We start from the raw sequence: 13,435 nt of genomic DNA, 5'->3' as shown, positions 1-13,435 counted from the left end.
GATACAATTGAATGAAAATCCTCACGTCTATAGTTTCAAGGTGCTCAATTGTGTGTTCTCCAAAGTAGAAGCAGCTGCTAAAAATGAATCATTAAACATAAAAAATAATTTCAAACTAGCAACAAGAACAGCTTGAGATAATCGTAGAGCAACCCTTTACAAGGAATTGGCGAAATAAAGTTCCAAATATGCAATTGCTCTTCACTTTAATCTAAGATTTCCTCGATTTCCAACCAATAAGACTGAGGCCATTACTTCAGAATCAATATAAACATCGATTTCCAAAATGCCAGAGCATGCAACTTTATCTTCCGAAGATTACACACACTGATGAGGAGGTGCCACACTGCTTGAAAGATATCGATGACGACTTTCTTCTTGGCACCACTTCAGCGACATCAAAAATCAAATAAATGGTTGACCTTTTAGGTTGTTTTTATCAAGGTCTACCTTATTAAGGTACTGCCATCAATCTGGAAGCTGTTTGGATAATGTATTCACTAAAACATTTATTAAAAAGGGACGTCAAGAGAGTTGGTTCTTGGTCCACTATTAGTCAGTATTAGTTAGACTGCGGTGTTCTAAATCTGTTCGGCATGAGTTTAGGATCAATTCCAGGTCCAATATAGGTTCAGTATGAATTCAGATAGGTATGGAATCAGTATTAGTTTTAGGACTGGTATAGGTTAGGAATCAGGTTCAGAACCGCCAAGGGCTCACAGCTAGTACTGAAGCTTCAGGAACGCTTTTGGTACTGGATTTAGTTTTTGGAACTCAGTTCCCCTAGGGTTTCGGTATCATTTTCCCGTCCTGTATGGGTTCTGTATCAGTTGCAGGATATCTATGAGTTCAAGATCAGTGCTAAGATCGCTAAGGATTCGGAATTGGTTCTAGAACTAGTATAGGTTCGGGATCAGTTTCATTACCAGTGAGGATTCTGTATCAGGGTTCTATCCATAATGGTGATAGGAAAAAATAAGTTTTCGTAGGAATTGATTTCAGCCAGCTCTGAAGTTTTTTGGAATCGATTTCGGAATCTGTTTCCGGAATCGATCCCGGAATCGAAATCAGCTCCGGAATCAGAATGAGTTCCGGAATCAGAATCGGTTCTGGAATCGGTTACGGTATCGAAATCGGCTCCAGAATCGGAATTGGCTCGGAAATCAGAATATGCTTAGAAATCGGAGTCAGTTTCAGCATCTCCATAAGATCTCGGATTCGGTTCTGGAATGGGTTCCGGAATCGAAATCGGTTCCAGAATCAGAATCGGTTCTGGAATCGGTTCCGGTATCGAGTTCGGCTCCAGAATCAGAATTGGCTCGGAAATCAGAATCTGCTTAGAAATCGGAGTCAGTTTCAGCATCTCCACAAGCTCTCGGAATCGGTTCTGGAATGGGTTCCGAAATCGAAATCAGTTCCGGAATCAGAATCGGTTCTGGAATCGGTTCCGGTATTGAATTCGGCTCCAGAATCGGAATTGGCTCAGAAATCAGAATCTGCTTAGAAATCGGAGTCAGTTTCGGCATCTCGATAAGATCTCGGAATCGGTTCCGGAATCGGTTCCAGAATCTAAATCGGCTCCAGAATCTGAATTGGCTTGGATATCAGAATTTGCTTAGAAATCGGAGTCAGTTTCGGCATCTCGATAAGATCTCGGAATCTATTCTATAATCGGTTCCGGAATCGGTTCCGGAATCGAAGTCGGCTCCAGAATCAAAATTGGCTCGGAAATCAAAATCTGCTTAGAAATCGGAGTCAGTTTCAGCATCTCCATAAGATCTCGGAATCGATTCCAGCATCGGTATCGGCTCCGAAATTGATTCCAAACATGGAATCGGAATCGGGTATGTCCAATTCCGAGCTCTCACCACTAATCCACTACCGATATGGGTTCTAAGTTCGGTATGGTTCGTAAGTTCCAGGACTAGTAGGGGTTCAGTATCAATTCTTGGACCGGTATGAGTTCAAGATTTGTTCCAGGCCTGGTAGAGGTTGAAGAGTAGATCCAGGACAAGACGTTTAAGATCTGTTCCAGGTCTGGTATGGATTTTGGATCTGTTCCAGTAAGAGTTCGCTATCAGGAATATGATATGTATTAGTTCAATATTAGTACCAGGACTGCTGTAGATTTGATAATAGTTTCAAGTCCGGAATAGGATCATTATCAGATCATGATTCGTACAGGTTTAGTTTAAGCTCTTAGGTCGGTAAGAATTCAGGACCGATAAAGGTTCAGTATCAATTCTTGGAACGTTATGGGTTCGGAATTGGTTCCAATTCTGAAATGGTTGCGGATCAATTCCAATAAGTATTTAGTAACTTATTAAAGTGAACTAATTCCCATTTGAAACTGTTTCATTTGATATGTTGAATTCAAAAAAAGCCATAACTATTCGTAATGAAACATATAACCCAAGAATGCTTTGTTGTTTGTTGCGATTGTTGAATTTTAAACGATTGTTGTATAGATAATCTCAAACGAATCGTAGAGAAACTCTTGCTGAGTTGCGGACATCTCTGGTGCCGTGTATGTGCAGCCGTGTTTAACAAGCTCATTCGAGTTTTTATTTAAAAGGCAAATTTCTATCCAAAATGTGCTTACCTTACGCAACAACCATCGCATCGCATGTGCAATTTATTTTTATTGCCATTTTCCCTCCCCAACAAAACAACCCCCAAGCGGTTAATTACAATACCAAGGAACTAGCCACAAAAAACACTTTCCAGATTGCAACTTGATACGATCGTTTTTGTGTCCCAAACCAAACCGCCATCGCCAGCCCTGCAAGATGATCCGCACGCTGATTGCATTTCATCTGTCATTTCATCGACATTTGCTGCGGACGGGACCGGCAGCAGTAGCAGCGAACCCTTGCCGTAAGCTTTAATCGAGTGTGTACACCATTTTGCTGCGCCTCATCAACTCGCTTGTCGTTGTTTGTTGCCGGCCCAAAAAAAAAAAAAAACAAGAAAAATCATACGAAATAAAAAAAACATTACAACCGCCACCAGTTAGCGTTTTTACTGTCTCGCGCCGCAAATTTCCGTGGCCCAAGTTTGACCGAAACAAAGCACAGCAGAAGCAAAAAAAAAAAACAAAAGCGCTGGGAGAAGAGAAACCCCACCGGGCCCTGTTCGGGCGATTGGCGGGCGCACACGACCCACACGATGCTGCCACAAAGTAAAAGTGCGCCAGCACGTGGAAGAAGAAGAAGACGAAAAAAAACGGTACGGTTCCCCCCGCCCCAGGTAACGCCAAAAAAAAGAAACAAGAGGAAGAAAAACCCTCTCCATGCTTAACCTCCAACCTTTACCCCATTCCACAATCCAAGTACGGCAACTCCCGGTGGATTGGTTGGGGTTCGGGGGGGTTTGGCTTTTCCTTCGATCACGATACGAAAGTAAACGACGCTCCTTCACGCGGGATTTGGAGAGGGAGGGGGTCGAAATGGCGGGAAAGAATGATGACACTACGCGGAAGCTTGTGCGCGCGGCAATCGACTCTGGAGACTCGGCGCAGAGGGCACAAGACGACGAACCTTTGCTGCGGAATCGGCCACAATCAAGTTTTACGAGCTTTCCCAAGCAACGCCGCGTTTTCCTGCTGCTGCTGTTGGATGATTGTTTAAAGAGCAGTGTGTGTGTGTGGGTGTGTGTGGATAGAAGAGGGTAAGGGTGAAGCGGCGTTTGTCAATGTAGGCGGCCTGCGATCCGGTTCAGGGCGGGCTGTGAAATGGAAGGAATAATTTTTGCATTGTTTGGCCTTTGATTTCCTCCTCCCAAGAGGGCGGGCTGTTTTTGCTCTCACTGCAAGTGAGTGGGAGGATGAAGGCGAGATGAAGATGAGTAAATAAACCGGTACAGTGGGAAGCAGAAGAAAAGCACGGCGGGACCGAGAGAACGAACCAGCGAAAGGAAGCTTCACTGCAAAAAGGTCACACGAAAGATGGGCGCATCAATAGATAGAAATGGAAAGAGGGAAAAAACACACACACACACACACACAGAAAACCGGAACGGACACAGCAAGGCACGGCACGGGAAATGGAAAATGTGAATGCGAGGGCTGGCCACCCCCAACTCGGAAGCAAAAGGCTCACCTTTTAGCTGAAGACTGGTGACTTCTTCGCGATGAAAAAATAAAGGAGAAAGAGAGAGATGGAGCGAGAAGAGGAAGCAAAATGAGCATCATCTTTGCTACTCCACTCGTCACGCGAGATTTACAAATGAAAAACGGAACGGGGAAATGGCAAACCTCATTCACACTTCATCTGCTTTCTGTGTGTTTGCTGCCACACGGAAGTTGATTTTATAATCCCCCCAAAGCAAGCGATGAAACAAAACAAAAAAAAAACGCAAAAGAAAGAAGCGCCACCAAACAAACCATTGCGAACGAACGATCGCCCGGAAACGAAGCGGCACAACTGCAATGCAATGCGGCGCCGCGTCACGTGCTGTAAACCTGTAGCCAAACAACGAGCACCGAGCGGGCAGCTGAAGCCGCCGCCAGCTGTTACGCAGCCTCATAGACACCGCGGTCGCTCTCTCTCTCGCTCGCTCGCTCGCCTCGCCTTCGAAGCACAAGCCCCAAAATTAGTGAGCGCTTGCTCCCGGAAGCGTGCGTGGTCTTGAGCGTGTGCTGTGTTGCTCCTTTTCCCTTTTCTCTCCGTGCTTGCGAGACGAGTTTCGGTCGAACCACCGCCGGATCAGAACGAAATGTAAGACGACCAGGACAGGATGGTGTTATTATTATTATTATTTTTTTTTTTGGGGAACCGCCATTGTGTAAAGAGCTGGCATGCTTTGCGTGAAAGCAGTAATACCGGATCAATTTTCGATTTCGGCTTGTTTGGAGCGAATGGTAGAGGGGGGGGGGGGGGAGGGAATGGTAAGGAGTGTGGGAACCTCGGAAGGATGTCGCTTACTTTCCCACCGTGGAGCCCCAAAGGGGTTGCAGTTACGGCATCAACTTTCAGCCCTCTTTTTTGACCTCTTTTGCGAGTACCGGCGAAACTTGTCAATCAAATACACACACACACATACACACACACACACGAACGCAAATGAAAAAGAAACAGGAGGGGGTGGGTTTTTTTTTTCAAAATTTGTCACCGTTGTTTTTTTTTTAATTTGCATTTTGAAAAAATAACGTTTAAAAGTAATAACACGTAACGTAAGTGAGTAATTAACAATACATTGTAAACCTAGGTGGGGGCGGGAAACACAGAGAGAGAAAGAGAGACAGATTGTGACAGATGAGGAGGGGGAAAGGGGAGGGGAGGACATTTTACGTCCGAACCGAACTGGACATGAAAGAGTGAAACGGCCAAGAACGATTGAAATAGCAGCGTCGTCCTTAGCGCACTAAATAAATTCGGCGGCAGTTGTTCCGGGGTGGCGGAGGGCACCCGTGATCCTCTCAGTGCGCGCATGGTCGTTCTTCATCTTCTTCTTCTCCTTCTGCTTCGCTTGGTGATCTGATCTCGCTCGCTCTCTCTCTCTCTCTATTTTGCTCTTTCGCTCGCGAACGCGATCCTTGTTTGGGTTTTTTTGGGAAGCCCGGAAGGCGGCAGCCGCGCAGTACGAAAAGGACGTGAATAGTAGAGCGTGGTCGGTCACAAGATGGCGGCGATAGGATGGCTAGAAACTATATACAAAGCGTGCTGCGCTAAAGGACCCAAGAGAGAGAGAGAGAAAGTGCCGATGGATACTGCAGAGCTTCGAGAGTGAGAAAGATTGGGAGGCGCCCGAATGCGCACAGTTGGGACGGAGACAGCGCCATGTTCTCCTCTTGTGCGATGTGTAGGCGTGTGTTTGTGTCTGTGTTGTTTACAGGTGGTTACGACTAGCTACGTGGTCCCGTGTGTGTGTGTGTGTTTGTGTCGGTTTGGTTTAGTACGGGCCGGACTTGCCGGGCGGACCGTACTGTGCAGCCGGTGCGGACGCACCCGAACCACCGTGGCCGCCGAGGTCGCCCCCGTGTCCACCGTGTCCACCGTGGCCGCCGAGATCACCGCCAACGAGCGAACCGTGGCCGCCCAGATCACCTCCACCGAGTCCGCCGCCGAGTCCGCCGCCCAGATCGCCGCCGAAGCCGCCCGCGCTTGCGTAACCGCCCGACGCGGCACCGCCGCTCGACTCCTTCTGCGTCTTGTACTTGATGAAGTACACCTCCGGCTTGCTGGGCTGGGTCGGGGCCGGCGTCGGGATGACGATGTCCTGCTGCTCGTCCGGCTTCTTCACCAGCACGTACACGAGCGTCTTCTCCTCGTTCTGGGGCTGGATCGGGATCTGCGGCGCCTGGTAGGACGGGGCCGACGGGGCCTTGATGAAGATGATCTTGTAGTGCTTCTGGGGGGCGGCCAGCTGGATCGGGCGCTGGACGCGCACCTCCTCCGGCTCTGGGGGCGGCACGTGCACGTAGATGTGCTTCTGGATGATGGCCTGCTGGGAGCCGCCGCCGAACGAGCCGCCGCCGAACGAGCCGCCGCCGAAGCTGCTGCCGCCGCCGCCGCCGAAGCTGCTCACGCCGCCGCCGAAGCTGCTCGCACCGCTCGAGCTGAACGATGAGCCTGTGGGATGGGCACCGAGGGGGTGCGGTGGTGGGGGTGGAGGAACGAAAAGTTTAAAATTAAAACGACCGCATTAAATGGGCGCACCTAAAGGTCCTTCGATAAGAAAGGCTGTAGGTGAAGGGGAGAGGGGGTGGGTGGCTCGGGGAAAGAAGGAGGGGGCGCAACAAACACTGCTGAACGCCTTTTCTTTGCACACTTTGCACTTTAAATGAACAAAAAAGCCAAAAAAACGCATTTCGAGGGTTCGTCGCCTGTTGTATCAGTGTGCCGGTGGTGAGTCTTTTGTTTTAAGCAGCCATTAAGTGGGACGAAAAAAATGCCAAAAATTGGCAAATCGATGCCCGAGCCCGGAAGGATTGATTGAAGCATGAGTTGAGCGGGATGTCAGCGGTTGATGCACTGTGGGGGAGGGTTCGAGTGCCGGCCGTGACGTGCGTATGGAGCATCACTAGCCAGTCAGTTTGCACAACCAAAAAGAACCGTATCATTACAAACAGTGGGAGGGGGGGGGGGGAGGAGGCATCGTTAGTGTCACTGTTGATACACATTCACAAACACACGGGCACACAAAAGCACACGAACCCTCCACAATGGGCATCACTTCCGCTTTTCCACCCTCACTCGAAGGCACTTAGTAGCACGGGGGCACAACGAGGCACAGAACAGTTTTGTGTTTGTTTTTTTTTTTTTTATGCGCAGCTGTTCAACAGCGGGTTTTGAAAGGGGAAATGGAAGGGAGGGAAAAGGGAATATCCTGGAATGCACACACACCTCCGAATCCTCCGGCGCTGCTGCCGAAGCTAGCACCGGCACCGGACGAGAAGCCACCGCTGTAGCTGCCGCCGCCGCCGCCACCGACAGACGTGAAGGAGCCACCGCCGGACGAGTAGCCGCCGCCGCCGCCACCGTGCGAGCCGCCAGTTGATGGACGATTGTATGAGTATCCTGCTTCCGGTCGGGCGGAAGCCAGGACCAAACAACAGCTCACCAGCACGAACGTCTTCATTGCGTGTATCCTGTTCCTGCTGCTCGTACGCTTAAGACGCTTCGAGGTTCGTTGCTTTTTTTTCTGTTTCGTTACAGCGCGTTCGTCGCCTGCCTTGCAAGGATGCGAATCCTTTTTTTTCTTCGCTCGGGCCTATCACTCAGCTCACCAAACTGCAAACTCACGGCACCACTGTTGTGTGTGCTGCTGCTGCTGCTGCTGCTGCTTCTTAGTTTGATCGATGCAAATGCTTCACTGATGATCTGGTTGCTGCGGTCGATGCAATTTATACCCTGTTTTAATGCCCGGGTACCCACCAAAGCGCCGGCACTGCCGGGCCCCGGTGGGTAGGCAAGGCCTCATCAATCCGGCCGAAGAAGAAGAGGAGTGGAACACACACACACACACAGCGTCACGAACGACAACAACGATCCTACACCTCCCCAAGCATCGCCTCGTCCGAAACGAGAACGAGCAAAGCGCCGAACCTCCCCCCGCCCCGGACACTTGTACACAAAACAATCGCACGACCCGTCCCGCACGCGGGTTTGCGTTATGTTCGGGTTGCGACTGCTTGGCAGAGGGTTTTGTGTGTTGCCGTTTCGCTTCCACACAGCCCACTCCACACGAAGCGTAAGGCGAGAGAGAGAGAGAGAGAGAGAAAAAAAAGCACACGCGTACATACACAACACACAATTTCGACGCGGTGAGATGTGTGCGGAGAAGATGATGATGGGCCCTGTAGTGAAATGAAAAGTGAACCCCCTTCCCGCACACCCAAAACGATCGCTCCCGTGGAACGTTGGCGGTCCGGAAGAGGGGGGAAGGGAGTGAGGGTGAGCGCGGGTGGCCACGACGAGGGAAAGGCCGACGAAATCTCATCGGCCGCAAACGACGCAAACGGTGTTCGGCGTTCGCGAAATGAACTTTCCGTTCGTCGTGTCGCGCTGGGAAGCTGTGAGTGCGCGGGAAGCATGAGCTTTTTTTCCTTCCTTTCGTTGGGTCGGTTTGATCGGCGCAAGGAGAGGGCAGAATGGAAGAGAAAGAAAAGAACGGTGGTGGTGGTGGTGAGAGAGGCGAAATGCCCCGTTTGGCACATCGGGGCAGACATCCCAACTCCACCCAACAACAAAAAAAAGGGGATTTAGGGGTGGGGGGGGAGAGATACGCGAACCCGAAACCAGAACGAACGAAAGTGAACGTGGTTGGGCGGCCCTCGCGGGCACAGGTTGTATGGTATTTTGTGTAGAGAGAAAGGTATGGAAGAAAGAGGGTGGGGATGGAGACGGGGAGGGGGAGGGGAAATAAACTGGGAAAGAAAGTAAGTGGAGTGAGCCCGAAAAGCAAAAGATGGCATTTTATGCCCGCTTCGTGTGCGGCTCATAGCGAAGTATCGTAGGTCGATCCTGGTCACGGCACCGGGGCAGCTTTGCACTTTGCATTCGTACGGGCGTCACGCGCGTTCCGAAAGTGAACCATTCGGTCCACAGATTCTGGTCCGCGCTGCTAGTCATCCCCTCCCCTTCTACATCCCCCTCCCTCCCCTGGTCCGCTCAAGGTGATGCCGTTTAATAAATAAAGCCAACGTCTTCGCGGTGATGCGATACAAATAAAGGGATGCTTCACATACGGGCGCGACCGCGCAGGGGTTAAAAGGTTTAATTATACGTGAACGTGCCCTTTTTTTGGGGGGGGGGGGACGAGAAGGTTGCAACAAGACAATTTCTCGGTCAACACGAGGGGTTCGTCGCTTGGTGTATCGTTTTCATGTTTTATTGCTTTTCTTACGTTTCGGAGTGATTATTTCGTCGGCTCTATTTTTCACCCTTACTTCCCGCCCCAAAAGTGACAATTTATGGGTTAGTGGGGAGGGGGGGAAGTTGCAGAGTAAGATAAATGCTGTTAATATATCTCGGGGCTTGTGGCTGATGTACCATTACCACGGTCATCTGTGTTACGGCACCGTGCTGGGCACTTTCATCTTATGATGTAACGACTAGAAATTGGGGGAAAATTAAGCGAGTTTCCAGGTGGGGGGGGGGGGGGGGAGGACCTTTTTCCCCACCCCTGGAAATTGCTCTCAAGTCAAACACTTAGTTTCCGAGGAGTTACTTGGACTCTTCAATAGCAATAATGACGCACTGGAAAGTGAAACATCAATTACATTATGCATTAAAGAAACACACACACAACGCATACGGAGAGACAAGCAATGACGCCGCGGTGTCATGGCGCCACCTCCCGTTACTGACCCAGTACGGCGGTAAACGATCCAGCCAGCTCACGCCCAACCGGGTCCATCCTTCGCTACAATGTAGCTGTAGTGGTGGCCTACAACCCGTACAACCCGCTCGCCCTAGCACCGTCCAGTGCATTCTAAATATTTATATTTACGACCAGACCCGGCGGGTCTGTCTGTTTAGCTAATTAATGCGCCGCTTAACGGCCGCAAACATCAGTCATCGCGTCATCGCTCAGCAGCTTGCACTACTGTTTGCGCACCGCGTGCGCGTGTGCTTGAGAGATGTTTATCTACTCGCACCTCACATTCTCAGTGGCGCGCGCGTGTGTGTGTGTTACAGTGTGGCACGCGCGAGCGCCGTAGACATCGTGGCGGACGGCTAAACGGTGGCAACGAACCCCGTTTTGCTCCAGTTCTGTGTGTGCGTTCTTCGCCACTCATTTTTACCAGAACGTTGGTGTGCGTGCGAGCGAAAAAAAAATTGGGAAGGAGCGAGAGTGTAATTAGAGTGTGAACGCGCAACAATGCAAACAAAAAGAGGCAACAAATAAAAAACAAGTTTTGAGTAGAACGAAACTGAACGCGGAATGAACGATACGAAAATGATGGAGAGGGAGTAAAAGACGCAAAATGAAATGGAGAGTGAAAATGAAATTAAACCACACACACTCAACCGGACCGGATGAAAACGGAAACCGGAATGAATTGAAGCCATGAGGCAAAAACAAAACAAAAGCAAAACAAAAGCAAAAGAAAAAAAAACGAGTCGTTAAGAGAATGAGCAAAAGCAAAAAGCAAAAAGCAAAACAACGTACAGCAAATACGTGCGGATCCGATCACGCCGGATGAGCTCAGCTGTCAGCGGAGAAACGTCAGCGAACGCGGCGAAATTGGAATCAGGATCGCTCCGGCTGCAGGGCCCGATGAAGTCATGTCATGTCCCCGTAAAGCTAAATCCATCCAGGCTAAAGATTAACCTCCGGAGCGCGCTAATTGAGACTGCCTTCCGGGGGTGGTGGGGAAGGGTGTAGAGGGGAGCGTTTTATTTATAAGGTTTGCGCGCATTTGCGTGCATTTGCGTGCAAATGCGTCGGCTTGTGTCGGGTGTGAGAGCTCTTTTTTGTGTGTGTTGTCTGTTTGTTTGTTTGTTATTATTTCAACGTGGCCGTGCGCCAATTCCCGAATCGAACCCGCTCGCATCCCTGGGCGGGTTTGTGCACTTTCACTTTGCAATTGTGTGTAGACGGATGCGCGTGTGTGTGCCCACGCTGCTGCTGCCGCAAGTAGGCTAGCCGACAATGTCGCATCGTTTCGATATCCGCCCAATGGCACAGAAAAGTGCACAAAACGCACGGTGATTTACCAATCTGGTGTCCCCACGGTTACATCTTCCCCTCTCCCACTCGGGTCCCAATCCCATTTGTGGTGTGTATCCGGTTGCTGCAGTCGCCAATTTGTACATCACGCCTTGGTAAACCTTGGCGCAAAGAAGGGAACAGAGCCGATCGGTGCCTGCTGGAATTAATGCCTTCCCCCCTTTTTTTTGAAGATGTTCCCCCTGTTTGCTTGGATTATGAAACCCTTGGAGGAGGGGGGGGAGCATGCAGTTTCCGAGGCACGGTGCTAATTCGCAGCTGTACCAGAAGCTGCGCCGCACAAGGGTGCAGATGCAACCGACAGCCCCGGTTCGTCGCTTGCGCTATCGTTTTTTTTTTTGCACATCGCGCGATTTTTCTCAACCGGTGCGCGCAGGCAATGAGAAGAAAAACGAAAGTCCATACCGTCATCGTTTATCGGGCGAGTGCCAAACGGCAAACCGGAAGCGGCCAGTCCACGTGTGCGTGCCGCGCGGGTGGAGTAATCGCGAATCTTCACGGCTCGAGCGCCAACCGACGGAACTGGTTTGGGGGGGGGGCAGTGCTCAGATGCTGCACGAAATGTCGCGACAGCAGCGCATTAGAGTGGTAAGCCCGATAAGCCGCATCGTGAAGAAGCGCTACGCGCACGACCACCGTTAGATAATGTTTTGCGCTGGGGCGAAAAACAAGAATGTCTTCGTATGGTTTCTCACATCGAAGCAGGAAGTCTGTGTAAGAGTTTTCGAGGCACGAAACGTCCCCGATATGAACGATGTACGGTGAGGCGCCGTGTGAGGATGGCCCCAGTCCGAAGTTCTCGAATTGGCAGGCAGTTTTGGTTGGCGGGTATCCGTGTGTTGCGCAACCGGGCAACACGCAGAGCTGCTGCCTTTCACCCAGCGCGCGCGCGCGCGCAAAGGACTTTCGATCGCACAGCGCACACGGCAAGGCTGCGGTACTGGTACCGCGACCTTTGACCGCGATGATTGTAGCCAGCAGCCAGCGGGAGCAGCACATTTCCCCTCCCTCCGGGCAGGCCTCGAGAGGATAATTGACGCACCGCTCGTGAAGGTGGGCTGCCTGGTGTGTCACCACAGTGCGTCAGACCGATGCCTCGCCAGCAACTCAGTGCGATTCCAAACACCTTACATCCAATTTTGGATTACGCACGGTTGTATTGGAGCTGGGTGAGGTCGTTCCAACTCCAAAAAAAGGGAAAGAAAATTAATCAAAATCTCTCAAAATAGCTCTCCAGGCCATTGTGCGCAGTATCGACGGCGGATGGCGTGCATTTGACGACCTATCGTACCTTCTTCAGCCGAGTTCCCAATGTTGGATGCTCCAATAGATTATCTTTTCGTTTTTTTTCATATTTTTGGGGTTTCCGAAATGCTCGCCAAAGAAAAGGGCACACACAAGCAGCAGGGAAGGAGCACCAAACAGCATGGGAACTAAGGCGACGCATCAGCATCAAACGCCTACCTTGCGGGCATCTTTGCGTGTGAAGGTTTTTGAAGACGCCAAACGAAACAGTTTGTTTGAAAAGAATTGGCGTCCCCTTATTCGACTGCGCCGTCCCAAGCACAACCACACAATTATGGGCAGTACATTGTAGCGATCAAAATCAAATTAAGGTGGTACGCACACCAGCTTTCTGCTCTGCCTTTACCAGCGTTATGCAACTGGGCGCTAACGGTGTGAAGACGTCAACGGCCAACGCCGAGATGAACAGGTGGAGAGGACCTGCTGGGAGACGGCCGGTACTGAAAGCATCCAGTCGAGTCGACGGGAGCTAATTCTGGTACTTCGGCACACTGATTTATCGATAGGTCAGGACTTGCGGATGACATTTGCCCATATTGTCGCGCACTACATTGTAGCGTGGACGCGTGCTTGCGCGTCTCTGTGTGTGTGTGTGTGTGTGTGCTTCCCCGCATCGTAAGTTGGCTGATTTAGATGACAGGCAGCCGCCGGAGCCGGCGGGGCCCAATTGCCCAGTTCAGGCACGTTCGTCGTCACTCGGTCACCCACTTTAGCGTCACAGCCGGCACGGTTTTGTCGTAGAGCGCGCCCATAAGCGCCCCCTGTCATCCGGTCGGTCGGTGCGCTGATGACGAGAATGAACTCATCAGGTGTCAGGCGCGTGCACGCTTCTCGCAACGGAAGCGATGGCTGCTAAAATGCTAAAATGCTTTTCATCCTGACGATTGGGACCGGGGGTCGCGTGCAGCCCGCATCGCTGCGACTGACTGACAAGTGTCGTCCGCGCCTGTAC

The 13,435-nt window shown here is 50.8% G+C and overlaps 2 protein-coding genes across 5 annotated transcripts in view; both read right to left on the bottom strand.

The window, feature by feature from the left end:
- Positions 1-13,435, bottom strand: part of LOC120906010 (RYamide receptor) — a 115,510-nt gene that overhangs the window by 33,972 nt on the left and 68,103 nt on the right. The window lies entirely within an intron of this gene.
- Positions 5,095-7,843, bottom strand: LOC120906013 (keratin, type II cytoskeletal 3). The gene is made up of 2 exons (XM_040317418.1): positions 7,347-7,843; positions 5,095-6,572 (listed from the first exon to the last, which is right to left on the bottom strand). Exons 1-2 carry the CDS (start codon positions 7,579-7,581, stop codon positions 5,893-5,895), a joined length of 915 nt encoding a protein of 304 aa, XP_040173352.1. The 5' UTR covers positions 7,582-7,843; the 3' UTR covers positions 5,095-5,892.

Source organism: Anopheles arabiensis, chromosome X (assembly GCF_016920715.1).
Source record: "Anopheles arabiensis isolate DONGOLA chromosome X, AaraD3, whole genome shotgun sequence".
In the NCBI taxonomy this organism is placed as follows: Eukaryota; Metazoa; Arthropoda; class Insecta; order Diptera; family Culicidae; genus Anopheles; species Anopheles arabiensis.
The sequence above is the reverse complement of the archived record's forward strand: the minus strand, read 5'-3'. Positions and strand labels throughout refer to the sequence as shown.

Bases quoted from the DNA above. Each gene is read 5' to 3' on its own strand.
- LOC120906013 (XM_040317418.1), bottom strand. From the start codon at position 7,581: ATGAAGACGTTCGTGCTGGTGAGCTGTTGTTTGGTCCTGGCTTCCGCC. The intron at 6,573-7,346 runs GTGTGTGTGCAT...CCCATCCCACAG, and splicing joins CAGCGCCGGAGGATTCGGAG to GCTCATCGTTCAGCTCGAGC.